The sequence below is a fragment of the Felis catus genome, chromosome E2 (genome assembly GCF_018350175.1).
Source record: "Felis catus isolate Fca126 chromosome E2, F.catus_Fca126_mat1.0, whole genome shotgun sequence".
In the NCBI taxonomy this organism is placed as follows: domain Eukaryota; kingdom Metazoa; phylum Chordata; class Mammalia; order Carnivora; family Felidae; genus Felis; species Felis catus.
Genome location: NC_058382.1, coordinates 5,773,119 through 5,800,681, shown reverse-complemented (window position 1 = coordinate 5,800,681; position 27,563 = coordinate 5,773,119). Strand labels below are relative to the sequence as shown.

Below are 27,563 nucleotides of genomic sequence, written 5' to 3'. Positions count from 1 at the left end.
AAGACCACAAAATCAGAGATTTAAATAAATTCACCACGAGGTTTCCTTTTTTCCCTCCTACTTTAAATACTTTTTTTTTCTCTGAGCCTTATCTTTCAAGATGTCAGCAAATTTGGACTTTGCTAAGAATATAAGGGTTTTAGATCCTATTCCCCAACTCCGAGATTGTTACTTAGATTCTAGTTAGTTAACAGAGAATGTAATGCTGGTTTCAGGAGTAGAATTTAGAGATTCTTCACTTACACAGAACACCCAAGGCTCCTCATCACCAGTTCCCTCCCTTAGGCTTTTCCGACTGCTAAGTTCTGCAACCACCTAAACAAGCAGGAACGCAGAACTTCTGAAGGAAAGGGAAGTTAGAGTCCACTTGCCACATTATGAACCCTTTCCACTCTCAATCAAAACAGCTGCAATCACTCTCTTAAGAACAAGGAATTGGAACTCTTAGGATCAAAACAGGGGCTCTCATTAGAAAATGCACAGCACAGACATAAAAAGTAACTGCCGACTTCTGGAGGCAAGTTATCCTCACCCACGGAGACCAGGTTCCTGTAGTTCTCCAACATCACATCCTTGTACAAAGCCCTCTGAGCGGGGTCCAGGCACTCCCACTCCTCCTGAGAGAACTCTATGGCCACATCCCTGAAGGTCAACCGTCCCTGAAAGGAAAACACATTTCACCAAATGGACAGGGAACATGTTCTTATCTGACCAAAGACAAGAGAAGCACACATGTGTAAAGACTGACTTGACTGGAGTGAGTGTTCTTTGATCCGTGTAAGATAATTTTGAGTGAGTTACAGTGAACATAAAATTAGCCACTTTTAAATACCATGAGGGGGCAATTATTGCACTCAAATATTGCACAAACATCACCTCTGTCTAGATCCAAAACTTTTTTATCAGCCCCATAGGAAAGACTTTACCCATTAACAGGTGCTTCCTATTGCCCGGTCCCTGGCAACCACTAATGCTTTTCTCTGTGGATTCACCGATCTTGGATCTTTTCGTGTAAAAGGAAAGGGATCAAAAATGTGACCTTTTGCATCTGCCTTCTTTCACACAGAATCATCCTTGGGGCTCATCCACGATATAGTATGTATCAGTGGTCCATTTCCTTTCTTCTGGCTGCAGAATATTCGATTACAGGAGCAGACCATATTCACTCAACTACTGTAAAGCATTTGGTAGTTATGACCTTTGGCTAATATTACTAAGTTCCAGTAGAAGTGTTTGGATGCCTGTTTTCAATTCTTTTGGTTATATACCTAGGAGTGGAATTACTGGGGCACATGGTTTAATTTTTTCAGACTCTGTCACACTCTTTTCCACAGTACCTATATTTTTACAGGAACGTGTTATGATTCGAATTTCTCCACATCTTTATTTTTGTTTCACAACAGTCATCCTAGTGGATGTGAAACGATAGCTCACTGTGGTTCTGATTTTACATTTTAATAATGACTACTTTCATTGAACATCTCTTCATGTGCTGGGTTCATTTGTGTATCTTCTATGGAGAAATGTCTATTAAAATCCTTTGACCATTGTTCAAGTTGGGTTCTTTGTATGTTGGTTGTTGAGTTGTATAAGTTCTTCACATATTCTGGGTTGTAGATGCTTAGTAGATATGTGTTGGCAAATTATTTCCTCCCATTTGCTAGATTGTTCCACTTAGGTGATAATGTCCTCCAGTGAATAGACATGAATAATTGAGATGATGACCAATTTATCTACTCTGTCTGGTTCTCTTTTTCTTTTGGGAGCATGTGTAAAAATCCACTGCCAACCCGAAGGTGATGAAGACTTACCCCCTATGTTTTCACGTGAGACTTTTATAGTTTAGGCTCTTACACTTAGTTTTTGATTAAATCTGAATTCATTTCCTTACATGGCACAAGGTAGTTTCAATTTCATTCTCACACAGATATCTAAATGTATCAGTACCATTTAAGTGACTTTTATTTTTCCAGTGTCTGTTTTCAGCACACTTGTAAAAAAAGGAATGGACTGAAGATGTGTGGGTTTACTTGTAGATGCTCAGTTCTATTGTTTTGATCAATATTTCTAGCCTCTGGTGCAATTATGCTTTTGATTACTTCACGTAACTATATTAGTATTGATGTTGGGAAATGTAGGTCCTCCAATTTTGTTCCTTCTGACATTTATTTTGGTTATGTGGTGTCCATACCAATTCAATATGAGTTTGAGAATCACGATTCCCAATATAGCAAGAAACACTGTTGAGGTTTTACCAAGGACTGCATTACTCTTTATGTTACTCTGGGGAGCTCTCCGTTTTACAGTCTTCCAAGGCAGAAACACAAGATATCTTGACATTTACTTAGGTTTTAATTTCCCTCACCAACATTTGTAGTTTTCACTCTGTATACAATTTCAAACTCAATTAAATTTATTCCCATTTGATGTCTTGCTCTTGTAAATGGAAGTGTTGACTTACTTTCCCTTTGTTGACTGCTAGTGTACAGAAATGCAACTGAATTTTGAGTGTTGATATTGTATTCTGTAACTTCAGTAAATTCACTCTAGGAATGAGTATTCTTTACTTCTAAAGAGGAGATCATGTATACTATAAGTAAACATAATTTGATTTCTTTTCCCATTTTGACACATTTTATTTATTTTTCTTCTGTTAATTTCTCTGGTTAGAACTTCCAGTAGAGTGCTCAGTTGGAGCGGCAACATGGGGCATGCTTGTTTTGTTCTCAGCTTTAAGGGATGTTTTCAGGTGTTCACCAGCGAATATGAGGTTAGCCAGGGAAATTTAGTAATAAGCTTTTTCAGACTAAGCCAGTTCCCTTCTACCTCTAATTTTTGAGTTTTTGCAGGATGCACTGTTCTGTATATGTCTGCTGAGCCTTCCTGGTTTACAGTGTTGCTCACTGCTTTATTACTGATGTCTGGTTGTTCTATCAACTATTAAATAGGGAGCATTGAGTGCTCCAACTAGTATAGTAGAACAATCTCCCCAATGTTTGCTTCAAATGCTTGGGGGCTTTGTTGCTATGTACCTATTATTTATAGTTGTTTTATCTTCCTCAATGATTTGCCTTTTTTTTCAATATATAATGAGTCTCAACATGCTTGGTAACAATTTTACACCTTCAAGCCCATTTGGTCTGAAACCTGTATAGCTACCCAGCTAGGGTTCATTACTATCCACATAAATATCTTTTTCTATCCTTCAACTTTCAACCTATTTGTATATCTAAAGTGAGCCTCGGAGTGCCTGGGGTGCTCAGTCGCGTAAGCATGACTCTCAATTTCAGCTCAGGTTATGATCTCACAGTTTGTGAGACCGAACCCAGCAATGGTCTCTGCACTGACACTGCAGAGCCTGCTTGAATTTCTCTCTCCCTCTCTCTCTCTCTCTCTCTGCCCCTCTCCCACTCACTCTCACAATCAATAAATACTTTGAAAAATAAAGTGAGCTGTATGTAGACATAGAGTGGAACCATTTTTAAAAATTCCTTTCTCTTTTATTGAAGAGTTTAATTTAGGTACTTTTCAAGTTGTTACTGATAAGAATTACTTCTAACATCTGCTGTTTGTATGGCTAACATTTTGTTACATAATTCCTTCCTTCTTCGGGTGTCTGTGCGTGCATACCATTTTGATGGTCTATTTATTTTTCTGTATGTTTTCAGGTTATATTCTGAGTGGTTATCCTGGGGATTACAGCTTACATATTAAACCACTAATATTTGAATTTCAGTTGATGCTAACTTAGCTTTAATGCCATACAAACAACTGCTGTTACACATTCTCCCTTTATGCTGTTGTCAAAAACTACTTCATAAAAGATATGAACAGATGTTGCATACACTCAAGAGCAGATTTTTCTGATTGTTTTACTTATCTATCTCTTTAGACATGTAGGAAAAAATCGGTTACAAAACAAACACAATAATTAGCTTTTATATTTACTTATGTAATTACCTTTACTAGTGTTACTTGTTCCTATGGCTTTGAGGTACTGCTAGTTTCTATCCATTTCAGCCTGAAGAACTCCACGTGGCATTGCCTATAGTCTAAGTCTGTAAGTGTGAAACCCCTCAGCATTTGTTCATCTAGGAATCTCAACTTCACTAGCAATTTTGTAGTAGTTTGCCTCGTAAGGAATTCCTGATACGGCTTTTTCTTTTTAAAATTTTTCAATCTTTTAATACCAAAGGAGATGGATTCCTGGCCTCCACAGTTTCTAACAAGAAACAGACCATTAATCTTATTCAGAATCCCTGTACATGAGAAGTTGTTTCTCTCTTGCTACGTTCCACACTCTGTCTTATAAAACTTGACTGATTATGTGACTGCCAGGGATCTCCATGCATTGGACTTAGTTGAAGTTCATTGAGTTTTTTGGGCGTGTAGGTTCTCTTTGATAAATTTGGGAAATTTTCAGCTCTTCTTTCTTCAAGTATTCTTTCTGCCCTTCCTTCTAGAACTCCTATTACATTTATAGGAGTATTAGTTATAGTGTCCCAAAGGTTTCTTGGCCTCTGGCCATTTTTCTTCTTTTATTCCCTTTTATTCAGCTTTATTCCCCTCTCTCCTCCTCACACTTGACAATTTCAGTTAACCTCTGTTTAAGTTCACTGATTCTTCACTCTTTTTGTCCATCTGCTGATGAACCCTCTAGTGAATTTTCAATTCTGGTGTGTATACTTTAACTCCAGCATTTCTATTCCATCCTTTTGCTATAATTTCTATCTCTTTACTGATATTTTCTATTTGTTGAAACATTGTTCTCCTACTTCTTAGTTCTCTTCCACGTTTTCCTTTAGCTGAGGATGGTCAAGATGGTTGATTTAAAATCTTTATTTACTAAGTGGAATGTCTGTGCCTCCTCAGAAAGACCATCATCAACCTGGTAATCATGCTTAAAAGATGTACAATCTTAAAACATCCTTAGAAGTCTGTAGTGAAGTCGGCCTGCGCAGAAGTAGCCACCGTGGCATTCTTTGAAACAGTAAGGAGTTGTAAAGGACCCATGTTATCTTCATTTAGAGAATGCTCCCATGAGGATCTAAAAAAGCAGTAATCTCTTGCTGACTTTCATGAAAACGACTTCAAGTCATATGGCATGTAAAGATATCAATTTGCAGAATAAAATAGGATTATACACTTACAGAAGAATATATTCTAAACTCATGCTACAATATATAAACGCACGCTTGGAAAATATGTACGAAAGAGAACATCGGTTCTTAATGAAGAAAATCAGTGATGGTGGAAGATATGACAGTGAAGAACATGTTTTACTTCTTAGTTTCAAAAATGTATTAGTGTGTAGAACTGAACTGCAAAAATCTGTACTACTGAAGTTTAACACATACACACAAAAATAATAAAAAGAATTTAATAATATTATGTAAAATTAAAACTGAGCACCATCCTCTGTGATGAAAGTTCTGCTCCTATGTCTGGCTAAATTATACACACTTTTCTCTAAAAGATGTGCAACGTGTGAGAGTTCCTAAAAGAACACCATGGTCTTTACGAGATGGAAGTGCTACCAATAATTTATAAAACATTTACTGTCATGGGGGGAAATAGGTTCTAGAATCACTTATACTTACCTAAATAAGTTACGAAAGTTTACAGCAGAGGGCAGCCACCAAGGGGCAAAATCACCCGAGATTCGTTAGGGAAATATTGTAAAGGGATACCGAACAACTTGTTACATCACCGGCAGGAAATTACTTTCCATCTGACCCCAATCTACTAATGTACTTTGATCACAAACTCCACTTGCCCCCAATACCCTCTGCTTCCTACACACACAAGTTAATGATTCCCGTCTGATGGCTTTCTCCATGTTCACATGTGTAAGATCTTCTTTTCTTCATGTTCCCAACGTATGTAGTATCTTGAGAGCTCAATAAATACAAGATGAAACCCATGTTGGGGGCTGTTGTCTTCTCCCAGGCAGTACCCTCTCTCGTATCCCATCTGCATCTGCTCTCTTGCTGGGCAAGAGAGAACTCCAGGCTCCTAGTCTTCGCCAGATGGTGACCCCGACAGGATAAAGGTCGACATGATAAAAGCCGAGGTGACAGACGTCCATGTGATAGAAGGCGACGAGAAGTCAACATGATTAGAAGGAAAGCCAGCGTGACTAAGAAGTGGATGTGTCAGCAGGAGACGTGGCTAAGAAGGCAATATGGGAGAACCCATTGTGGCTAAGGGCCGACGAGACTGGAAGGCGACATGGCTACGAAGCCAACATTACTCAAGGATGCGGAAAGCTGTGTAACAACTAGAGCTCCAAAAATAGAAAAATGCACGGGACTACAATCTCTCCTGATGAGGTAAGAGAAACCAGACCTATGGGGATTCACTGCCACTGAACTTTTGAGAGAATTATTATGGGAGACTCTCTATCCCTAGAACAGAAAAAACACATTCATATAGCAGTCCTTAAATCATTAATGATTATCCAGCAACACTGTCCTTGGTCTCCTAAGCAAGGAACCTTTCACTTAGACCCTTGGGAATGAATAGGTAAAACACTAAAGGCATGACATATGGAAGGCACCAATGTTCTGCCTGAGTTATTCTTACATGATCTATTGTTCTGACAGACACTCTCCCCTTATGTGCAGATGCTGTTTATGAACATATAGACGCACTCAAAGTAAATAAAAACTTTATCCACGGAACCTAAACTTCCTTATTGTCAGCCAGCCCCTTCAGCATCCCTACATCCTGAGAATGCCAACTATACCATTTGTCAATGGGAAATATCTGACCTGTCAAAGGAACAAAAGATTCCCTCTGAAGACATCCTCACTCCTTTGCAACTACCTATTAAGAATGCCCTTACTATGTTTACAAACACCACGGGAAAACTCACAAGACATCTTGCCCTTGGAAAACTCGAAAAAACTGGGAGCATATATTATACACTACACCGGGGTCTACCCAAAATTCAGCCATATTATGACCTATAGAAAACTTTCCCAATCTTTAAACATGGTCTCTGATATGTCAACGAGCCAAGATCATCCACTTCAGACTTCCTCAGCAGTGTTTCAGGTAAAAATTAACCATGGGGAACAAACTGTCTTAGGGGGACCCGAATGTAAGTTTGTTGGTTTGAAATAGACCTGTTAATCAAAGGTCAAATAAGCTCATGTTACAACTTAAAGTAATTGGAAACTTGGTCTCACAGGTTTCATGAGTCATTGCTACACTAGCTTTCAAAGGCTTTAGTAACTCGAAAAGTTTTCCGTGCATGATAAATTGGGATTGAATTTGTTGGGACATCTAGGCCTTTTCTAAATAGGATGGCATGCTAAATCACTGATTACTAAGTAAGGCTCATCTGCTTTCAGCCTCTTATTGCAGGGAAAGTGAGGATATCGGGGTCTGATGGTAAACACACTTGGTGGATTACAACTTTCTGAGTATTTTACTAACAAATTTTCAAAGATTTAAATTGTAAATGAAGTCTTTTTGACTGATTAGGCTTCTTTAGAAAGTTAAATTACTCTGGAAGCACTGTCAAACAAATAATAATCCTTAGGTTACATTTGAGTACATGCTACACCTATTATAGAGATTATATGCAATTCCTAGCTTTAATATTTCTTGGCATAAGGTCATCACTTGATATTCTGATAATTGAAGTGTTATGTGCCACAGAAGTAACTGAATTTCCTTCTCACCTGCATTAGATCTTTTAATCATGTCCATTTTTGTGTCTTTTTTGTCATAGTTTTGTCACTCCTGTTGGAAGACTTCCTCACCGCTATCACTTCCAGTAGACAGATATCCTTTATGCTCAAGGAGGCTGTTTCCCCTGCACTGTCTTTCCTTTTCCTAACTCTGCTATACCTACCCCAACTTACCAATGTTGCCCCTGGGGATGGACTCTCTATGACCCAATTCAGCAAGAAGAAGTTACAGAAGAGAAGACCATCCACCCTCAGCAACCTTCAAGATTTTAAGTCAAAATTTTCAGGGGGGAACAATGTGGGAAACAAAGGAAGAAGGAAATGGCAAATGAAATTAAAATTGTCTACAATCCACAAGGACAAGCAGTTGTAGAATGAGCACATTAAAAAATATGCTAAAAACACCAAAAAAGGCAGAATTACCCATGGTTATCTACATTACAAGCTCAACTTCTCCTCGATCACACTAGGATCACTCTTACGTTTTCAAATCTTGATCCTCAAGGACTAACACAGCTAAGCTCCATTTTCCTAAATTCCATAAACCCTCTCACCTATGGTGCCAGTTCAAACTTCTCACTTGGGTCTGAGAATATGCTTGTATTCTTTCAGATTCTGGACCTCTGGGGATTCCCTCTTGGTTGGTGAAGCCATATTATAGCATGGGGGAGACCCCCAGAACACCTTCCCATCAACCAGGACTTCCAGAGAATGACTCAGAATGAACGACCACCGCTCCATTTTCAGGATGGAAGAAACCACTTCACTGTTCCTCATCCTGAAGTCGCTCCACAAATGCAATTCCTAGCTCCTCATATAACATGAGGGAAGCCTAACGCCTGTCAAACCAGGCCCACTTCCTCTTACAACGCAGTGGTATTGCCTACACACCTGATCTGCATCTGATGGCAATGATCTCCACCACTGGTATTAAGCAGGCAAAGGCGTTTCATAGGCCTCTTAATCATGGGGATCCAAGCCACAGTAAGCGTTATAGCCTCTGCTACCATTGCTCGAGTTAGTCTTCAGCACACTATGAAACTGCACATGTAACTTAACCCAGTTAATGGTCAACCTTATCGAAGAGCTAATAAGCCAAACTTCTACAAACAAATAATGGCACGCCTAAAAGCCCTTGTGGCTGCCATCCAACTTATAGGAAAAGGACAAAAGGTGCTAATCCTCTATTGTAATTCTGTGAAGTGGAATACTTATACGATGTCTCCTTTTATGCCATTGCAGAATCACTCTCCAAACCTCCAGACAGCAAAATACGGATCAGGTAGCCATCATGACTGTCCTCACACGCAAACTTAAGATGAAAAAAAACAAACGGGGAGCCAGGGGGAAATAGGTTCAAGAATCCCTTAGACTTCCACAAACAGGTTAGAAAGCTTAGGGCAGAAAGCTGCCACCACAGGACAAAAGCACCCAAGGTAAAGTCATTAGCTAGAGAAAAGCTTAGGGCGAAAATCTCCCACCATGGGGGGAACGTGCCCGAAGTTAGCTAGCAAGATATTGTAATGGGATCACAAGTAACTTCTTAGATCACCTGCAGGAAATTCCTTTCCATCTGACCCCTATCTACAAATGTACTTTGGCTACACACTCCACTTGCCTCCCAGACCCTCTGCTTCCTACACACACAAATTAATGATTCCTGTCTGATGGTTTTCTCCATGTTCATGTGTGTAAGATCTTGTTTTCTTCACGTGTACCTCGTAATATCTTGTCAGGTCAATAAATACTGAGACAATACCCCTGTTGGGGGCTCCTGTCTCCTTGCGGACATCACCCTTTCTCGTATTCCATTCTGCATCTGCTTTCTTCTGGACAAGAGAGAACTCCAGTCTCATCGTCTGTGACACTGTATGACATGTAAGTTGGTTCTACATTTGAAAACCAATTGTGTTAATAAACCAAGACACCCTCTCTACTTCTCATTCCTACTTTCACCTTTCTATTCTATTCCAAAGTATTAATATCGTGGAGTCAGAAGCACAATGAGTCCCTGGTTTAACATCAAAATGCATTTGTAAAACCGGATGAAGTAAATTTCCATCACTCTTATTTTCCAGGGTTCCTCAGGTACTTTTGCACGTTAATACATGACTTACATACATATTCTCTTTAATCCTGGTTTATATGAGCTGAAAAAGGATCCAGGAGGGATCTCTGAAGAATCCTTCCTGAAGAGACAAAGAGCTAACTCCCTATCTCCAGTCCTAGCCTGTGTAGAACAACATTCCCAGGATGACCACCTAACAGGTGCCTCTTCCTAAGTTCCCCGTCACTTAGTCACAGTAAGATGAAATATGCATGCAGAGGAGGGGAGATTGGGAGAAAGCCCTGGGTGTGAGTAAACAACTCGGGCAGGACACCTCACAAACAGACAAGATTAACAAGTCCAAAGTGACATTTTAGGAAGAAAAATCAACAAAAAATGGGATTTTACCTGGAAAAGAGCCATTCCTTCTTTTTTCCCCCTTCTTCTGGTCTTCTTTCTCAAGTAAGGTTATACTGTGTGACAAAAAGGATGTTGTTTAATTTTCAGAATCAACATAACCCCATCCTCTGCCACAATATACATATGGGGAGAAACTTGCCATGGGAAAAAGACCTTTGCTGCCCACTGCAACAGGAGGGATGCAGAGACAGTAAGGTCCTATGTGGAGGCCCACAAGTGCATTTTTTACCCACTTCTTCACGAAGGCCTCCCCTACCGCTCAAACTTACACACTCCACTGCAACTGCATTGTCTTGTCTACCTGGCACTTGGCCAAAGGGAATGGGCTCCTTCAAGTTCTTGGCTCCTCCCTAGGTAGCCCGTATCCAAGGAATGGATGATGCGGGACACAGAAACCTGTCCATGCCATCAATATGGACCAACTCTTAAGGGCCACCCAGCTCCAGAGCTCCCTGGAAGCTGTACTGAAAAGTTTAGATCTTTGTCCTGATGCTGACGGGAAGCCTGTAAGAGGGTTTAATGTCAAAAGATGACACAATCAAATTTTTAAGATTTAGCCAGGATACACAGAGAGGGTGGAGGTGACAGAGGCACGTCCCTGTCTCTGAGCTATGCTCCTGCTTCTTTCCCAGTGGCTTTCGATAGTTTTGGAACTGGGTCACATTGTGAACTCCCATTGTAACTGCACTCTCTCTCCCAGAACATCACCAAAGACGCACCTAGTTTTGAAAATCATTTCACGCATCTTATTAACTCAGGTTCAGAATTCTTGGTCTATTGTCTCCTGTTATAGGTGGGTCCATCGGGGGTTACAGGGGGAGTGAATTTGCCAAGTTACCCTGAAGAAGTCTCAGTTGAATGAGCAGAACTGGGTGTAAGAAATCTCTGAAAAGGTGGCCTGGACAGGATGAAGTAGAAAGGGCTTGTCCTAATTCCAGATTACCTTTCATGTTGCTGAAGGAGAGAAGCTTCTCTTTTATGGGTTTAAGCAAGCCCAAGCATTTAATTCCTCTTTTCCAGAAAAGCTATATGAAATTACAAATAGTTACTGGTCCTGGAAAACATGAAAAAGGGTCACCTGTGGGCACGAGGTCTGAACACTCTCTGTATTATGAATGGATGAGCTCTGCTGGAACCAAGTTCCACATCAATCAAGACCACCCTTCAACATCTGTACAGAGAAGACAGAGGGGACCTGAGGCGATCATCTACTTAGCTGGAGAACTCACCTCAAAGCTTGATAATTTATAAACTGCCTTAACGCAAGAAGAGAACTGTTGAATTATTAAATTAGCACACTAAACTAGGTTTTGAGTGTTAAAAGGTTACCAACATCCTTAACGGATGTGTAATGAAATACCATAAAGTTCTTTAAGAGACATCAAAGAATCCTTGCAACATAAGGTAGAGTAGAAAGCATAGAAAACTCATACTCTCAACAATAAAATTACAAGAGAAAATAATTTGGAAATTGAAAAGCTCTCCAGTGGAATCTGAGATTAAAGTCACAACAAGTGTGAGGATACATCAAATTCAGAAAAGAATGCCATGAGCCACGAAAAAAGGGGGAGAGACAAACAGTATTGTTAATAATGGCCATCGTAAAAGCACCATGTGGTTACAGAAAGTCCCCTTTAACTGACAGTTCTAATCCCCCTGGATGAGTAGGGGTTGCCAATGGCATTATCTTCCGATGCAATGCTTAGAAAGTGCAAATGCTTCCAACACCAGGTTTCACAACTCTCGATCTCTTCTCCACAACTGAAACAATTCACCAAATGTTGGATTAACGAGGTCATAAAACTTCAAGTCGGTACTTCACAACTTAATATCCTCGGTTCTTCACCAGGGTTTGGGTCCTGTGCCTTGTCTGTGACCCCTACGCGTTTTCTTCTCTGTATAAGTCTGTGTCCTTGTTTCTCTTCAGTGCTTTTGTCCATTTCCGTCTCCCTCCGTCGCTATTCCTCCTCCAACAGACAGTTTCACCCTATTCTGCGGCAGCCTGTTTCAATCCCCGCCGGTTTTTCTCCCCACACTTTCTGATGACCCTCTAACTCCGCAGATTTCCGCGTCCTTCCCCGCCAGCTCCGTCCACACCCTGACGGACGGCCACCCTGCGGCCAACGGCCTGCACCCACCTCCCTAGTGACGACTGTGCCCGACGCAGTATGGGGTCGGGGGCACGGGGGACACTCGGCAGTCAGAGAAAGGTTCTGAGCAGGAAAGTGACCGGCAAGGATATCGGGGTCTGCAAGGGCCACAGGCAGAACGGCTTGGCCCGAACCTGCCTCGGAGCGATTTTAACCGAAAACGACCACAGACCCCCGGGACCCGCCCCGAGAGAGAGGACTCGGAACGTCTTAGAGCCAGGCCGCGAGAGATGAAAGGGAGAAGACGGTTCAAGAATTTTACCTTACCAGGCGACCCCGGAACCTGGGGTGGAGCCCCAGGCACTGAGCGCGCAACCGCTGGTGCGAACCAGAAAAATGGAGACTCACTCACCCCACAGCGCACGTTGCCCTGCTGGATCAGCTTCCGGGGCTGCAGAAAATGGCGCACGCGCGTGCGTCGCGGGGCGGTGCCGGGGCGTGTCCAGGACACATCCGGTGGGGCGGGTCCAGCGCACCACTCTCCTCCTGGCGTCTGCGGGTCTGTTTTCTCTTCCGGCCGCGCGGTTTCGGGTTCCGCTTTTGGATTCCGTCCGATCCCGCTGGTGTCGTTTCGAGCCAGGCTGGGTGCAACCTCAGGGAAGGGTGGGCCGCTTCTATTGGGAGCGGCGGTATTTCACAAGTTGAGCCCGGTGCCAGGGGAAGCAATTTTTGGGGGGTGGGGGGCGGGTTGGGGTGGGGGGGGGGTGAAAGAAAAGTCTTTAGAGAGCGGTGGACATGCGCTCTAGGGGGGAGGCGGAGCAGTGTGGGGACCTGGCGCCCGGGGGTCCTCGTGGTTCGACTGAGACCCGGATAGTGACAGCTCCTTGTTTAATGAAGTAAAAGCCGGGGTGGTCAGTGTCGGTGATGGACGCTAGAATGCGACACGCACAACTGTTCTGGGGGGCGGGGGGCGCCTGTGTGGCTCAGTAGGTTAAGCCTGACTTTGGTTCTGGTCCTGATCTCCCTATGGTGGGTTGGAGCCTCCCATCGGGCTCTGTGCTGACACCTCAGAGCTTGGAGCCTGCTTTGGATTCTGTCTCCTGTCTCTGCCCCTACCTCGCTCGCACTCTCTCTCTTTCAAAACTAAAATAAACATTAAAAGAAATAAACACTGTCCTGTGGGAATTGTGCTGTTCGGTATTAACTCGTCATCAGACTTTTCACTCAACTGTCACTTGTTGCCATCCCTTGGACTGCACTCCAGGCTTTCCCCGCCGGGCCTTGGGCTGTGGGACGGAGCGCTGGCACGTTGCTTTAAAGGAATAAAAGTTTCTGCGTCAATGGGTGTTGATTAAGGTCTCTCTCTTAAATTTGATATTCAACTCCACACCTCTCCAGATGAATTACATATCCAAATGTCTTTGAGACCTACCAGTGGGACCTGTATGTGCTTAAGCCCTTAACTGCCAAATGTCATTGCAATTTTAATTAAACAAAGTGTTTGTTCTCAGGTATTTTAGAAGTCTATTTTTTTCTTGAAAATTAGAGTTTTAAAATTTTATTTATTTTGAGAGAGAGCACGGGAGGGAATGCAAGCGGGAAGGGGCAGAGAGCTAGATCTAGAATCCCCAGCAGGCTCTGAGCAGAGCCCTCTGTACGCCGCCCCTCACCCATGTCTGGACTGGATATCGCAAACCCTGAGATATGACCTCAGCCGAAAGGAAGAAGTCCCTGGCTCAGCCAACTGAGACACCCAGGTACCCAGAAAATTAGATATTTTAACTGATCCTTTTGTTTCCTGTTTCTGATTGCTTGGTGTCAAGGGCAGATAAGGAAGCTTCTAAAAGGTGGACTCCTGGGGCGCCTGGGTGGTTCAGTCGGTTAAGCGTCCGACTTCAGCTCAGGTCACAATCTCACACTCCGTGAGTTCGAGCCCCGCATCGGGCTCTGGGCTGATGGCTCAGAGCCTGGAACCTGTTTCAGATTCTGTGTCTCCCTCTCTCTCTGCCCCTGCCCCGTTCAAGCTCTGTCTCTGTCTCAAAAATAAATAAACGTTAAAAAAAAAAAAATAACAGGTGGGCTCCTTCAGAGAGATTAACTTTTCCTAGTACTGATGAAATTCTGGTTTTGAAGTATTTCCACAAACATGTGACAAGGATTTCTGTTCTGTACGTACATGGTGCAAGCAAACTCTACCACTAGTGTTTCACGTTTTCAGCAGCGTCATATACACTCTTAATAATTTTTAATAGGAAATGTGCCAGTTAATAGCTCCTCTTCTGTTTCCTGTGGAAATTCTGAAGGTGGTGCTGGCTGCATTTGCTTTTCACATCCTCTCTATTATGTGACTGCCCCTTCCAGGGCTTAAATCTCTGCGAGGTGTGAATTAAAAAGTAACTACACGTTGTCTAACAGTTTACAATAGTTTATAGGTATCTTGTCATTTTAGACAGTTGTGTATTCCTGTTGTGTATTCCTTCTTCAGTGTGCAGAGACAATTCTGGACACAATAAGGTCAGGGCTCCAGAGAACAAAAGGGCTGACTGTTAAGAAAAAGCAAAACAAAACAAAACATGGAGTGATTAGAGCACAGGGGTTCAGCTCCCACCAACTGGGATTTTCAGAAAGAGCCAAATGACATGAAAAGGTGGAAGAGGGAGCTTAAAAAGACACAAAGGTGCTTACCAAGACAAGGATGCCTTGGGTAGACCTCACCTCTGGGGAAATTCTGGAGATGTTGTTCCTGTAAATGTGCTGGACCCACTGCTTGTATCTTAAAAGCTTGAAAACTAGGGAGATACTGCCCCAGGGCATGAATCCCAAACGTCTGACAGGAGGGAAGGTTAAAAGTGGTGATTGTGTGATCTTGGTATTCAGCACCTCCAGTTATGTTTCTATGTGATGTTTTCACGGTTCAGTCAGTCACAGGAAGATTGAAAGTGGTATTTACCACCAAGTTACGACTGGGCAGCTGTTAGAGAGGCACGCAGAGCCTCTATTTTAAGTTCTATCATCTTGGAGTTCCTGGGGCCAATCGTGATGTCCTGCAAGACACTCAAGAAGCAGGTGCTGCCAATGGATACACCACTGGCCACTCGGAAAATACAAAACAAGTTGTATCAAAACTCAACAAAGATGTTTTTCAAGCCAAAAGTGTTGCTGAGCAACTTCTTTAATGAAGATGAGCCAGAGGTTGGCTATAGTCAGGTGCTTGAGAAGCAGGTCTTAGGAAGGTATTTAATCATTTTTAATTATTTTTTACTGTATAGACTTCTCTTTTGTTTGACCTTTATCCCGCTCTAGGATGTGAAGAATAAGAACACCTATTGTCATTTTGATAGGAATTCCCATTTCCCACATACCAAGCATTAATATTATCCCCACTTTAGTTTTTGCTGGTTATTAACTTTTCTTATGCACTTTGGCATACATTTAACTTTTTAACGTCACTGATATAATAGTCTGTTTATAAATAACATCTCATAAGGATCACTATACTCATTTTGAGTTTTTTGTTTTGTTTAGACTTTTTGGGCTATTCTTATTGTTCAGTATTCTGTAACATTTTTGCAATCACATTATTAGTTCGAAAAACTAACTGATCATATCTATATCAGGATCAAATTAAATTTATAAATTAGCTAAAGGAGAATTGATAATATTGAGATTTTCTTTTATAATATTGAGATTTTATATTATTGAGATTTTATAAAATTGAGATATTCTACCCAAGAACATGATGTAAATTTACATTCATTTATTTCTCCTTTCACATATTTCAGGAATGTTTTAGTTTTTTCCCCATATAGGCTTTACACATTTTTGTTAGATTCATTCCTGGTAGTTTCTTTCATTTTACTTTTCTAAAGCTATTTACTTGTTTGTTTATTTGAGAGATAGAGATGGTGGGGGGGCGGGGAAGAGAGAGAGAGAGAGAGAGAGAGAGAGAGAGAGAGAGAGAGAATATGAATCCCAAGTGGTTTCTATGCTCAGTATCAGTACCAAAACCTATTAGCCTACTGAATTATTTTTCAAAGTTGATTTTCTATGAGGTCCTTTCTGTTTCCAGGCTGTTTCTGTTTGTATCGTCTCCAAACATAGTTCTACATCTAATTCCTCTACCATTTTAAATGGCCCTGATTAACCTACAACACAATGACAAATGAATAGAACAGGTGATCATGTACTTTTTCCACTGGGGTTTTCTGGCCTTAGTGGAATATCTCTAGCGCTTCCCTATGACCAAAATGAAGACTTTGTTTTGTCAAGTTGAGAAAGATCCTAAAGAATTCCCTAATATCGAGTGTTTTAACATTCTTATATGATGAATTCTTCCAAATAATGTTTTTGTAACTACGAGTAAGATTTCCTGACTTCTCTTCATAAATATGATGAAGTATATTAATGAACTTCCTAAAGGTGAATCATTTTTGAATTTGAGACACAAATTGCTTTGCTCATCATATTTTCATATAGTTTCAGGAGTTTTGGCTATTTTATTTTACATGGTACCATCTGTATGAAGAGGTGACATTTTTCTGTGGTATTCTTTCTGGTACATACTTTAGGATGTTTCAGTATCAGAATTTTATGTCATGTATAAAGATAATTTGGAGATTTTACTTCCTCTTTAATGCTCGTGAATTGAGTAGGCAGCATTAGCTTATATGCTATTTAAAAGAATGCAAGAATCTGGCTGCTAATCTGATCCAGGTGCTTTTTATTTATGAGGGATACTGATAAATGTCTTCCTCTTCTCTATGGATTTTGATCTGTTTAGATTCCCTCTTACTGAGGTCAATTTTGGCAAAATGTATTTTGCTAGTAAATGTCCATTTTATGTAGGCTTTCTGGTTAACTTGTTTTGAGTTGGGGAAATGGGACAAGTAATTTTTAATGTCACTTATTGACCTCATGTCCTTTATTTCCCTTCATTGAAAATTTAAAATGTATTGCAGATATTGAAAATTTTTAAACTAGAAAATCCTTCTTGGGTCATATGGAGGATTCTTTCTCTCTGCCCATAAGTTAAATGGTGGTGGTACTTGGGTCTGAAGACTAACAAAGAATTAGACAGGAATAAAAAAAATTCTCAGGGAGGCACAGAATCCAATGAGGCTGGTCTCTAATGGCTCAGACCTCAGCATTTCCTCCTTGCATGTGAGACCCTGTCTGCTTCCAGAAATAATGGAAAAGGAAGAGTCGCTCTCAAACACTCCAACGGTCCCTTTGGACCTGCTCACTACAAACTTCTAATAGATCCTGGTAATTAGAGTTTTTCAGAACCATTCTCAGTTCCCCAAGTGTTGAACTATCATTGTCACTACAGCTGATATAATGATGGCAATTCTTTGGGGAGGTGAAGTCACAGAATCACTAACCTCTATCTCAAGGTTTGGCTCCCTCCCTCCCTCACATGCTTTGCCTGCTACTTTACACCCAGCTTCCAGTCCTGGCAGCAGGAAGGAGTCTGTGAGAATCTTCTAGTTTAGTGTGAGAGCACAGTCTCTAAGGTTGGGAGATGTGGCAGGAATCTGGGTAGGTGAGCATGTCTGGGAAAGAATCTTCCGGCACAGGCTGAGCTTGTGAGAGAGACTGCTCAATCAGTGCATGACTGCTACTAATGTAATTTACCAAAATCCTCATTGAAGGGGTGCTTTGTGTTTGATCCAAGTGCTGTCAGAGGCTGAATTTTAAGCCGCTTCAAGATTATAATTTCACGGGGGGTACCTGGGTAGCTAAGTCATTTAAGCATCCAACTCTTGATCTCACCTCAGGTCTTGATCTCAAGGTCACGAGTTCAAGCCCCACACTGAGCATGGACAGTCTGCTTAAAACATAAAGATTATACTTTCAGATTTAATCTGCTTTTCAATACAGTGAGCAAGAGTCACAGAGACATTTTCACGAGCAATACTGTGAGCACTGTAAGGGCATGTGCATGTGATAATGAGAATGATGGAACTAATTGAAATACTTGATTCACAGCAGGAACAGCGTGTCTAACAGGAATTGCTGAAATTTATTCTTCTGTAATTTGAGTGTGATGTGCTTCATGGAGACAGTAAATGTATCTCTACTGAAAAATCTCTGTGGACTCTCGATCTGTGAGAAAATCTTCTTTCCAAAAATTAGGAAAGGTCCTTTAAGAAAAAGTTAACGTCAAAAAAAGAAAGAAAAAAGAAATGAAAACGTCAGTATAGAAGGTTTTAAAGAGTAAAATATTAAGGACTATATTTTAAAAATGTAATTTAATTTTAAAATAATAAATTAATTTAAAAATATAAACTCATCAAGAAAAAAAGCAATTTTAAGCTATGTTTCTACTGGTGAAAATCATTTCAATAGTATTCCCAGATCACCACTCACCTCTCTTGCTTTTCAATTCATTAAATGCTCAAGATTTCAAGTCTCCAAATTCCATTTTGCATGTTTATATAGAATTTTAATAGCTTTTCCAACTCAAATATCAATTTAATTTTCAATTTGTTTATTCTAAAATAACAAATATACAGTTATGTGATCTTTAAATAGGATTAATTCATTTTCTGCCCTAACATGTTTTATCACTATGTGATGTTTCATGTCCCGTATGTTAGCACACAGTGCAGTTCCACACAATAATATCTGTTATGGATGCCATTATCCTTTTGGTCCAAGAAAAAAATGAAGTGAGTTCTGCTGTCATCCTAACATTGTCTATATTAAATAAATCAGACTGGCTCATATAAAATTATTCAGTGCATGTATAATTTATTAAGACCTTTGAATCTTCGCTCCTTAGTTATATTACTCACAAAGAATACTTAAAAATGGGAAATGATCACACCATGTTAATTAAGTAAAATAAATTTAAAATATGAGGTGTCTGTGTGTGTGTGTGTGTGTGTGTGTGTGTGTGTGTGTGTGTGTGTGTGTGTGTATACCCATGATGAGGTTCCTGGTGGTGTATAGTACAGTAGGAAGCATTCTTGTCATGGCAACTAGGCTACCAAGGTTCAAATCCTGATTCTACTGCTAGTTACATGAGTCACTTAACTTCCCATGGTTAAATTCTCCTTGTCTATAGAATGAGAGTAATGTTAGTTCCTAACTCATAAGGTTAGGGAAGTTCCATGTCAATTCTCAGGGGAAAGAAAAGGTAAGTGATTTTATTTTCCAGGAAAATGCAGCCTGTAACTCATATTTTCATGCAGAACCTTCTGCCTGTGTATTTGAATACTGAGTTTTGGACAATAACAGAATGGCCTCGGTGGATTTGAATATAGCAGCGATCTTCCTATCCCACATTGTCATCGGAATCCTGGGCAATTTCTGACTCTTCTATCATTAGATGTCCCTTAGCTTCAGGTAATGCAAGCCAAGATCCACCAATTTCATTCTCAGGCACCTGATCGTAGCCAACTCCTTGCACATTCTCTCTAGAGGAATCCCAGAGACCATAGCACCTCTAGGGCTGAAACATTTCACCAATTATTATGGATGCTACATTCTCTTATATGTTCACAAAGTGTTCAGAGATATCTCCATTTGTTCCACCTGCCCCTTGTGTGTCTTCGAGGACATCACGATCAGCCCTGGGAACTCCAGATGGGCAGAGCTTAAAGTGAAAGCTCCAAAGTACACTGGTCCCTCCAGTATCCTGTGCAGGGTGTTCCACATGTTGATAAGTATGTTTTTTTCCTATTTATATGGCTGGAACAACAAAACTATTACCAAAAAAAGTAGATTGGGATATTGTTCTTATAGTGTACTGACAAGATCACAGTCTCATTATATGCAGCAATGACATCTTTCCATGGCATTTTGTGTTTGAGACTCATGACCTTAGCCAGCAAGTCCCCCATTTTGAAGTTCTGTGAGGGAATTCCATGGTTTTTCTCCTTCACAGTCACAAGCAGAGGGTCTAAGGCATCCATAGGAACAATCTCTCCCCCAGACCCTCCCTTGAGACCATGAGACCAGAGCCATACAAAGCATCCTTGTCTTGGTGACTACCTTTGTATTGTCTTATGCCGTTTTGTCCATCATTTATGATTAAGTGGCTCTCAAACTCTAGTTGGTGGCTGGTGAATGTCACTGTACTAATCATTGCATGTTTTCCAATTATTAGGCCTTTTTCTCTCATGCACCACGACCCCAACATATTCAGGCTGTACTGTGTCTGCTGTGGAAGAAATACATAATTACCTTATCTCATCAGGGAAATATGAATTGTCTTCACGTGTTCAGACATGGATGCACTGAGATCTCAAAACACGTTAAGAAAATTGAGTAGTTTCTTGCAGAGACATGGCTGAATGAGACAGACTGACACTCAGCCTAATATTAAAGAGCATGGTACATGAAATCTTCTTGAATTAATATGTGTGTACTTATATAGTTTTATTTTTATTGATAATCATGGAGAAATCAAGATTCTATAACAGGTTTTACTTATTGTTGGCTTTGGGGGTTATGTTGTGAATATTATGCCTCGTATCTAAGAGATATTGGGGATGTTTGAAATATGATCACGTTTGTGGAGCAAGATGAGTGCTTTAATAAAAATATTTTCTGGTCAACATTTGAACACTAAACTGCAGAGAACAAAAAGGAACACAGGAATAGGTGTCAGCTGAATTTTACAAAGGGTGCAGATGGGTGGCAGCCAGTAAACACGTTGGGTATGTGGGAAAAAGACTGAATGTACTTTTGAGATGTTTAGAAGGTAGAATGTTCTGTGTTAAATCTTGACACCAGTTGGGTGTGTTGGTGAGAAAGAGATTGCAAGATGGTCTTCCACTTTTCTGTCTTGAGGATACAAGACATTACAGAGGACCCTTTCATCAAGCATGGTGCAGGAGGCGAGTAGCAATTTGCAAGTGGAGTATATGAACAAATTTTGTCTAACAAGGGGTAGTATCACTTTTGAAATCATCAAAAAGACAATGTAGACACCGTTGAAAGGAAAAAAAATGATGTAACTCAAACATAGAACTATTTTAGGGCGACCTGGTTGGCTCAGTAGTAGAGCATGTGTCTCAATCTCCGGATAATGACTTTGAGTCCCATATTGGGTATAGAGATTACTTAAAAATAAACATTTCTTAAATGAAATATGTTAGGGGAGCCTGACTTGCTCAGTCCATTGAGCATCTGGCTTCAGCTTAGGTCATGAACTCGCAGTTCGTGAGTTCCAACACAGAACTTCAAAATGGGGTACTGGACACCTCTGAAAGACCAACTACATGATTGGATGGAAATGCTCAGCAGCCCAACCTCTGGGAAGAGAAAGGAGGCTGGCTGGGGATTGGGTTCAGTCATATGGCCAATGATTTACTCAACCAGGTCTACGTAGTGAAGCCCTGATTAAACCCCTGGAGAAGCTCCTGGGAGCTTCTTGGTGGGGGACAAAAGCTACTGTATGGGCAGTCCTCCTCCCAAACCTTACTCTATGGATGCCTTCATCTGGCTCTTTACTGCTATCCTTTACAATAAAATGTGAAATGTCAAAGCTAAAACAATTTAGTAACAAGTTTGCTGTAATTTATTCCAGGGAAGACAACCCTTGATTTGGGGGAGGACAGAGCCTCTCATACAGTGAATGTAGTGCTCTTCCTGAGGGATTTGGGGCAAGATTGAGTTTTAGAAGAGGCAGTACAGAAACCGGGCATGACTGGCCAAGAGATTGGGGATTTCCTTACAAGACCTGCTGTTTTCCAGGATAAGGTCCACTAGCTGAAGCTGAGTTGGAGGATTATGATTGGTGTATGTTAGGTTTCCTTCTGATGTTTCACATAAGAGCAGGCTGACTTAGGTTTAGATTTGTGATGTGGGTGGGCCACTGGCATGGCCTCCATTTTTGTGGGTCCCAAAATACGAGTTAACTTTATCAAGGATTACCATACAGATAGCACTTTCCAAGTTCTGTGAGTCTTCCCAGCAAATATTGAAGCAGAGAGGCTTGGAGGAAGCCTTAAATTTGTAGTTGGCTGGAGATGCACAGGTATGGGAATGCCTGACTTGTAACTGGTGTCTGAAGTGGGGGCAGTGCCGGGAAGGACCTTGATCTTAACTTGTGGGGTCTCTACTAACACCAGATAAAGTCAGAATTATATTGAATTGCATGACACCCAGTTGGTACCAGAGATTTGGTGACAGGCTGCAGGAGCTCTTTCAGGTTTGGCTATTATGTCCCTTTGATATGTACATTTTTTTTTTTTTATTACTTCCTTACTCTTAACATTCTGTCACTTCAAGATCCTCTAGGCTCCTCTTGTATTTTGCCTGCTCCTGCCATAGAATCAGCCATAACTCCAAGGAGTCTTTTTCTTAGAGAATTGTTAGAGACCAAGATGTGGGTGCTGAGTGTTCTCCTTGCTACTGGGGTGTCATTGCTCTTAGACTCTCTGAGTAGACCGCCCTGGGAATTACCTGTCCTCACACAGATCTATAGTTTTCTCTTTGCCATTTTATTTACTTATCTACAGCTACTTCTGTGCTCATAGTGATGCCCCCGACTCGGATCCTGTACTTCAGAGTTCATTTTAGCCTTCTCCCCTTGCTTTTCTGTACCTGTCTGTATTTACCAAGCACTATGGCAACATATGCCTTTGAAGAGTTTTGTGTCTATTCCTCCACGCTCCCATGCTCTCTGCACACGAACTATAATCCTCTCCCTCTGGCCTCATTTGGACCCTGCTCTATCACTCTGATAGGTTACCCTGAAACCTATCAACTCTGCCCCATTCGCCTGGACTTGCAGTGGCAATGCTCACAGTAGTTTAAGATACTGCATGTGACAAATATCGTTAGGGGTTGTTGCAGGGATGGAAGAAGTAAAAAACATGGAAAGTGCTCCCCATTTTTAGGCATCCAAGGTCAGAAGATTCTTCCATCATGTGAGAATATTGTCAAGACATGCATGTGCATGCAGACTGAATGTAATTACATACACAGGACTGGGAATGTGGGAGTATGGGCAAGTGTGTGTAAACGTGTGTGCTTGTATTTCATGAGTGAGTGCATGAGTGTGCGTTTGCTATGGAGTGTGTGAGTGTGAGGGCATATAGCTGTGCATTTGAGTGTTATGTTGCTCACATGCATGTGTGTTTGCATCTATATGTAATATTTATGTATGAGTGTGTGTGTTTGTGCACACATCATGGTCCTAGTCTGTGACTTGGATATGGGGAGTATTTGATTATGTATTTGTGTGTAGTGAAAACCAAAGGGATTAATTAGGATTCTCATGTCATTCTGGTGAATGTAACTCTTTATGATTAGGAAATAGATTTCATTATCCTGTCATATTACTTGCTCTTGAAATTACTTTGATCTTAATATAGCCATTCTATTTTTTATAGCATTTATCTTTTGTACAGGATTTTGTGTTCTTAATTTGTGAAGTGAATTTCTCATAGGATATATTGTGTTGTCTGTCTTTAAAAAATCCAATGGTCAGGGATGGCTAGTTGACACACATGGTTATTGGTATAAGACTGTGCATTTCTTTCAAGTCAAAATCTCATGGCTCTTGAAATGGAGCCCCATGTTGGGCCTATGCTGACATCACAGAGCCTCCTTGAGTGTCTCTCTCCTTCTCTCTCAAAATAAATAAAACTGAAAAAAAATCCAGTGACAATTTTTGCTTTTCAATAGGGCCTTTAGACAATTCCCTTTTACAGATAAATTGTTTTGCTCCTGCTTTTATAAAGTCTCCTTTCCTCTATTCCCTCTGTCTTCTTTGAAATAACTGATTTTTACAGATGATTTAAATCCTTTTCTTTGGCTCACTGTTAGCTCTAAGTATTGCTTTTGTTTGCAATGGGGGTTATCCTATACAGCTGACCACAGTACCTTCAAAGAGTCTATACATCTTCATATAGATCATCCAACCTTTCCTTTCCACAAAGACTTCCATTTCTCCTGCCCTGTGCTACCATTAGTATAGGTTTCTTTTACATATGCTATACACATAAACACTAGACTGTTAGTTTCTTTAATGAGGCTTAAAAATAGGGAAGACTGTTTTTATTTACCATATAGTTACTATTACTATATAGCACTCTTAATTCCTTTGGGTAGATCAGGGGTCTGCCACCTACAGAACATGAGCCAAATGCAACTTACTGTCTGTTTTTAAGTGAAGTGTAACTGGAATGCAGGCACACTCATTTAGGTGTTTTTGACTCAGTAAGGACATACTGGAAGAGTGGTAACAGAAACAGTGTGCCCTGCAAAGAATAAAATATTTACTATATATTCCTTACATAAATATTTGCTGACCTCGCACATAATCCCATTCTCATCACATCTGATTTAGTATAAAATGAAACATACTGAAGTCAATTTTATAGCCAAAATATTAGGCAATGCTGACAAGATTGGTCTCAACTGGAAGAATAAAACTAGGAATAACTGGGAGTTACTAGGTCTTGAATTAGTGAGGAAAACATGAATATGTTTTATGCGATATTGTTACTGTTCAATTTGTAAGTACAGTATTTATTATATGTAAAAAATTTTTTTTGATGATATTGACATTGAAGATATAACTGGGGCATAAAAGACCCAACTAGTATTACTTGGTACACATTCGTAAGTGGAAGAAGCAATATACCCTTGTCTGGGTATAAGCGTAGACAACAGGATAAGTATGTATCTTAACAACTCCTGGGATCAATGCCCTATACAGTTTTCACAAACGGTATTTAGCAACTTTCCATTAATTCATTACTCCACCACATGGCTGTGTTCTCTTGATAGGGGTAAGGCTGCCATAAAGAAATAGGTCTGTGTATGCTCCAAACAGGTCACGGTTTGGATCTATCACATATACTCTTTAGCCTTCTGGGGAGTTTCGTTATTAAAATTTTTTAAATTCTAACTACAAGGAGTCCATAATTTTAAATATCTCAAATAGAAAATTGGCCTCACATTTCACCAAGCCACACGCCAATTGTGGATTTTCCCAATCGACTATAAACATGTTCCCATGTGGGCAATTTTCTGCCTCTTTCCTCCACCCCCTTGCCCTTCCTCATTGGTATTTGCATGATACACTTTCAGTGGTTCTGCTCAAAGATGACCTCATCATGTGGGCATTGCCTGAAAACATTGTTTAAATTAGGAAACCCTGTGATCTATCATTGTACATGCACATGTTTATGGTACTTACCACTATCATATTTCATCCTTATAGACTCAACTTTATAGAATATAAGTTACTTGAAGACAGGGAGTTTTGTTTCCTGCTAATATCAGTGATTAGGATAGTTCCTGACTGGTAGAATGAGCAAATGCATTTTATCTGTGGAAAGTAAAAAGTTACTATAGTGCATAAGGTCAGAGACTAAGTTCACATGCTCAACTTTCTACCCTAGCATTCTGAACATTTGTCATAAATTCTCAAGCTGTATTTTGTTTGGTTAACATTTTGAGTTTTAGACAGCACGTGCCAAACAGCTATAACCCATCTGGGAATGAGGATGCCTCTTGTAGCTCTTCTACACTATAAAATGTCAAATGCTCCATTCTACTCTCAATACAAATATTAATCTTATGGGTCACATAAGACAGTTCTTATTTGTGAGTGACAGACCTCCTGGAATCAGTGGCTGAAACAACAAAGTGGTTTATCATTTTCACATAACAGGAAGCCCAGAGATGCAGGTTGGGATGGGCCACCTCCTTTAGCACTCAGCACTCTCTCTCCTTACAGCAGGATGGCTGCTGTATGACCAAGAAAAATGAATGAAGGGCTCCTGGGTGGCTGAATCACTTAAGCCTCTGACATTGGCTCAAGTCATGATCTAGTGGGTCAAAACTTCGAGTCCAACATCAGGCTCTGTGCTGACAGCTCAGAGTCTGGAGCCTGCTTTGGATTCTGCGTCTCGTTCTTCTCTGTCCTTCCCCTGCTTGCAATATGTCTCTCAAAAATAAATAAAAACATAAAAAAATAATAACACAATTTTAAAAGGGTATTAGGGGGGCAGTTGGGTGGCTCAGTCAGGTGGCTCTGGCCAACATCCCAGAGTTGTGGGATTGAGATCTGTGTACACTCTGCACCAAGCATGTAGCCTGCTTAAGATTCTCTCCCTTTCCCTCTGCCCCTGTCCCCCACTTGTGTGCACTCTCTTCCTAAAATAAATTTAATAAATTAATTAATATCAGGATATTGGGGAATTTTCAAATTTCATATTCACACCTAAACAACAGAAGGTAAAAGAAAAAGATGGTAAAGAAAACATTTGGAGACCAAATTTAAATATACCCCACAATAATATTAAATGAAAAAGTAGTCAAGGATAACAGATTTAATCACTAGACTTTTTCTTTATCCTGTATGTAGAATATTGCACGCAACCCATCACCAGTGTCACAGGTGTTCCAAATGAGTCAAAATTTATTAGTCCTTACTATTTTCTGAGTTACAGATGTCTTTCCTTTGAAATTTATTAATTTAACTTACCTGAATATAACACTAATTTGCAAAGTTTCAATACAGATATTCTGATTCTAGGACCTTTTTAAAAAGTTTTTTAAAGTTCAGTTATTTTTCCACTCACTGTGGAGCCCAATACAGGGCGTGATCCGTGAACTGTGAGACCAAGACCTGAGCCAAAATCAAGAGTTGGAAGCCTCACTGACTGAGCTGACCTGGCAATTCCTTGATTCTAGTACCTTGGGAGAAAAACTGAAGCACTGATTTTGAGATTCCATTCGTTGCTTTCTCCCTTAAAGTGACAGATCTACAAAAGGCTTGGAGTTGGAAAATATTCTCTCGGTTTTGAATAATATTTTAATATTAGACTATAACTTAATAGAAAAAGAACCATGACATCATACAAGTCTAAAAATGTCTTCAGTAATTGCTCTAAACAGTTATTTCACAGCCATTTTCCACAATCAACGGTGTGGTGGGGCTATGTGTGCATCAGGAAAAAGGAGGTAGTAGTTAGCCTGAGGAAGATTGTGGTCTTTCCCAACCAAGTCAGTCAGGAGTAAACTTCAGTTTTGTATTACTGGGTCTGACTGTACTTTTGATGCCCGACTGATGATACCTATGAAGCAGCATTACAACCTCTTGCTATTCTGCCCATTTGGGCAAGAAAAGCTAATAATGAAGCCGGAGAGGACCCTTCCTTGGCAGTAGTTACAAGTTCACAGTGACTATGAGTATCATCACCCTGGCCCCACACAGGATGCATCATAACAATGTAGTCACCATTCTCTGCTTTCTCCAGCCATTTTCAGAACTTGAGAAGTCTACCCTGCTCTCCTGAGTAAGCATCAGTATATAATTAACATTCTCCTAACACT

The 27,563-nt window shown here is 40.5% G+C and overlaps 1 protein-coding gene and 1 pseudogene across 1 annotated transcript in view; one reads left to right on the top strand and one right to left on the bottom strand.

The window, feature by feature from the left end:
* The window catches only part of LOC102900382 (zinc finger protein 677-like), a 46,110-nt gene that overhangs the window by 7,954 nt on the left and 10,593 nt on the right, over positions 1-27,563 (bottom strand). Inside the window, exons 2-3 of the mRNA XM_045046190.1 lie at positions 10,156-10,220; positions 533-659 (exon numbers count right to left, since the gene is read on the bottom strand). Coding sequence (XP_044902125.1) covers positions 533-659; positions 10,156-10,170 — 142 coding nt within the window. The 5' untranslated portion in view covers positions 10,171-10,220. The remainder of the gene's footprint in view (positions 1-532; positions 660-10,155; positions 10,221-27,563) is intronic.
* FELCATV1R-PS35 (vomeronasal 1 receptor felCatV1R-ps35 pseudogene) lies at positions 19,501-20,167 on the top strand (annotated as a pseudogene).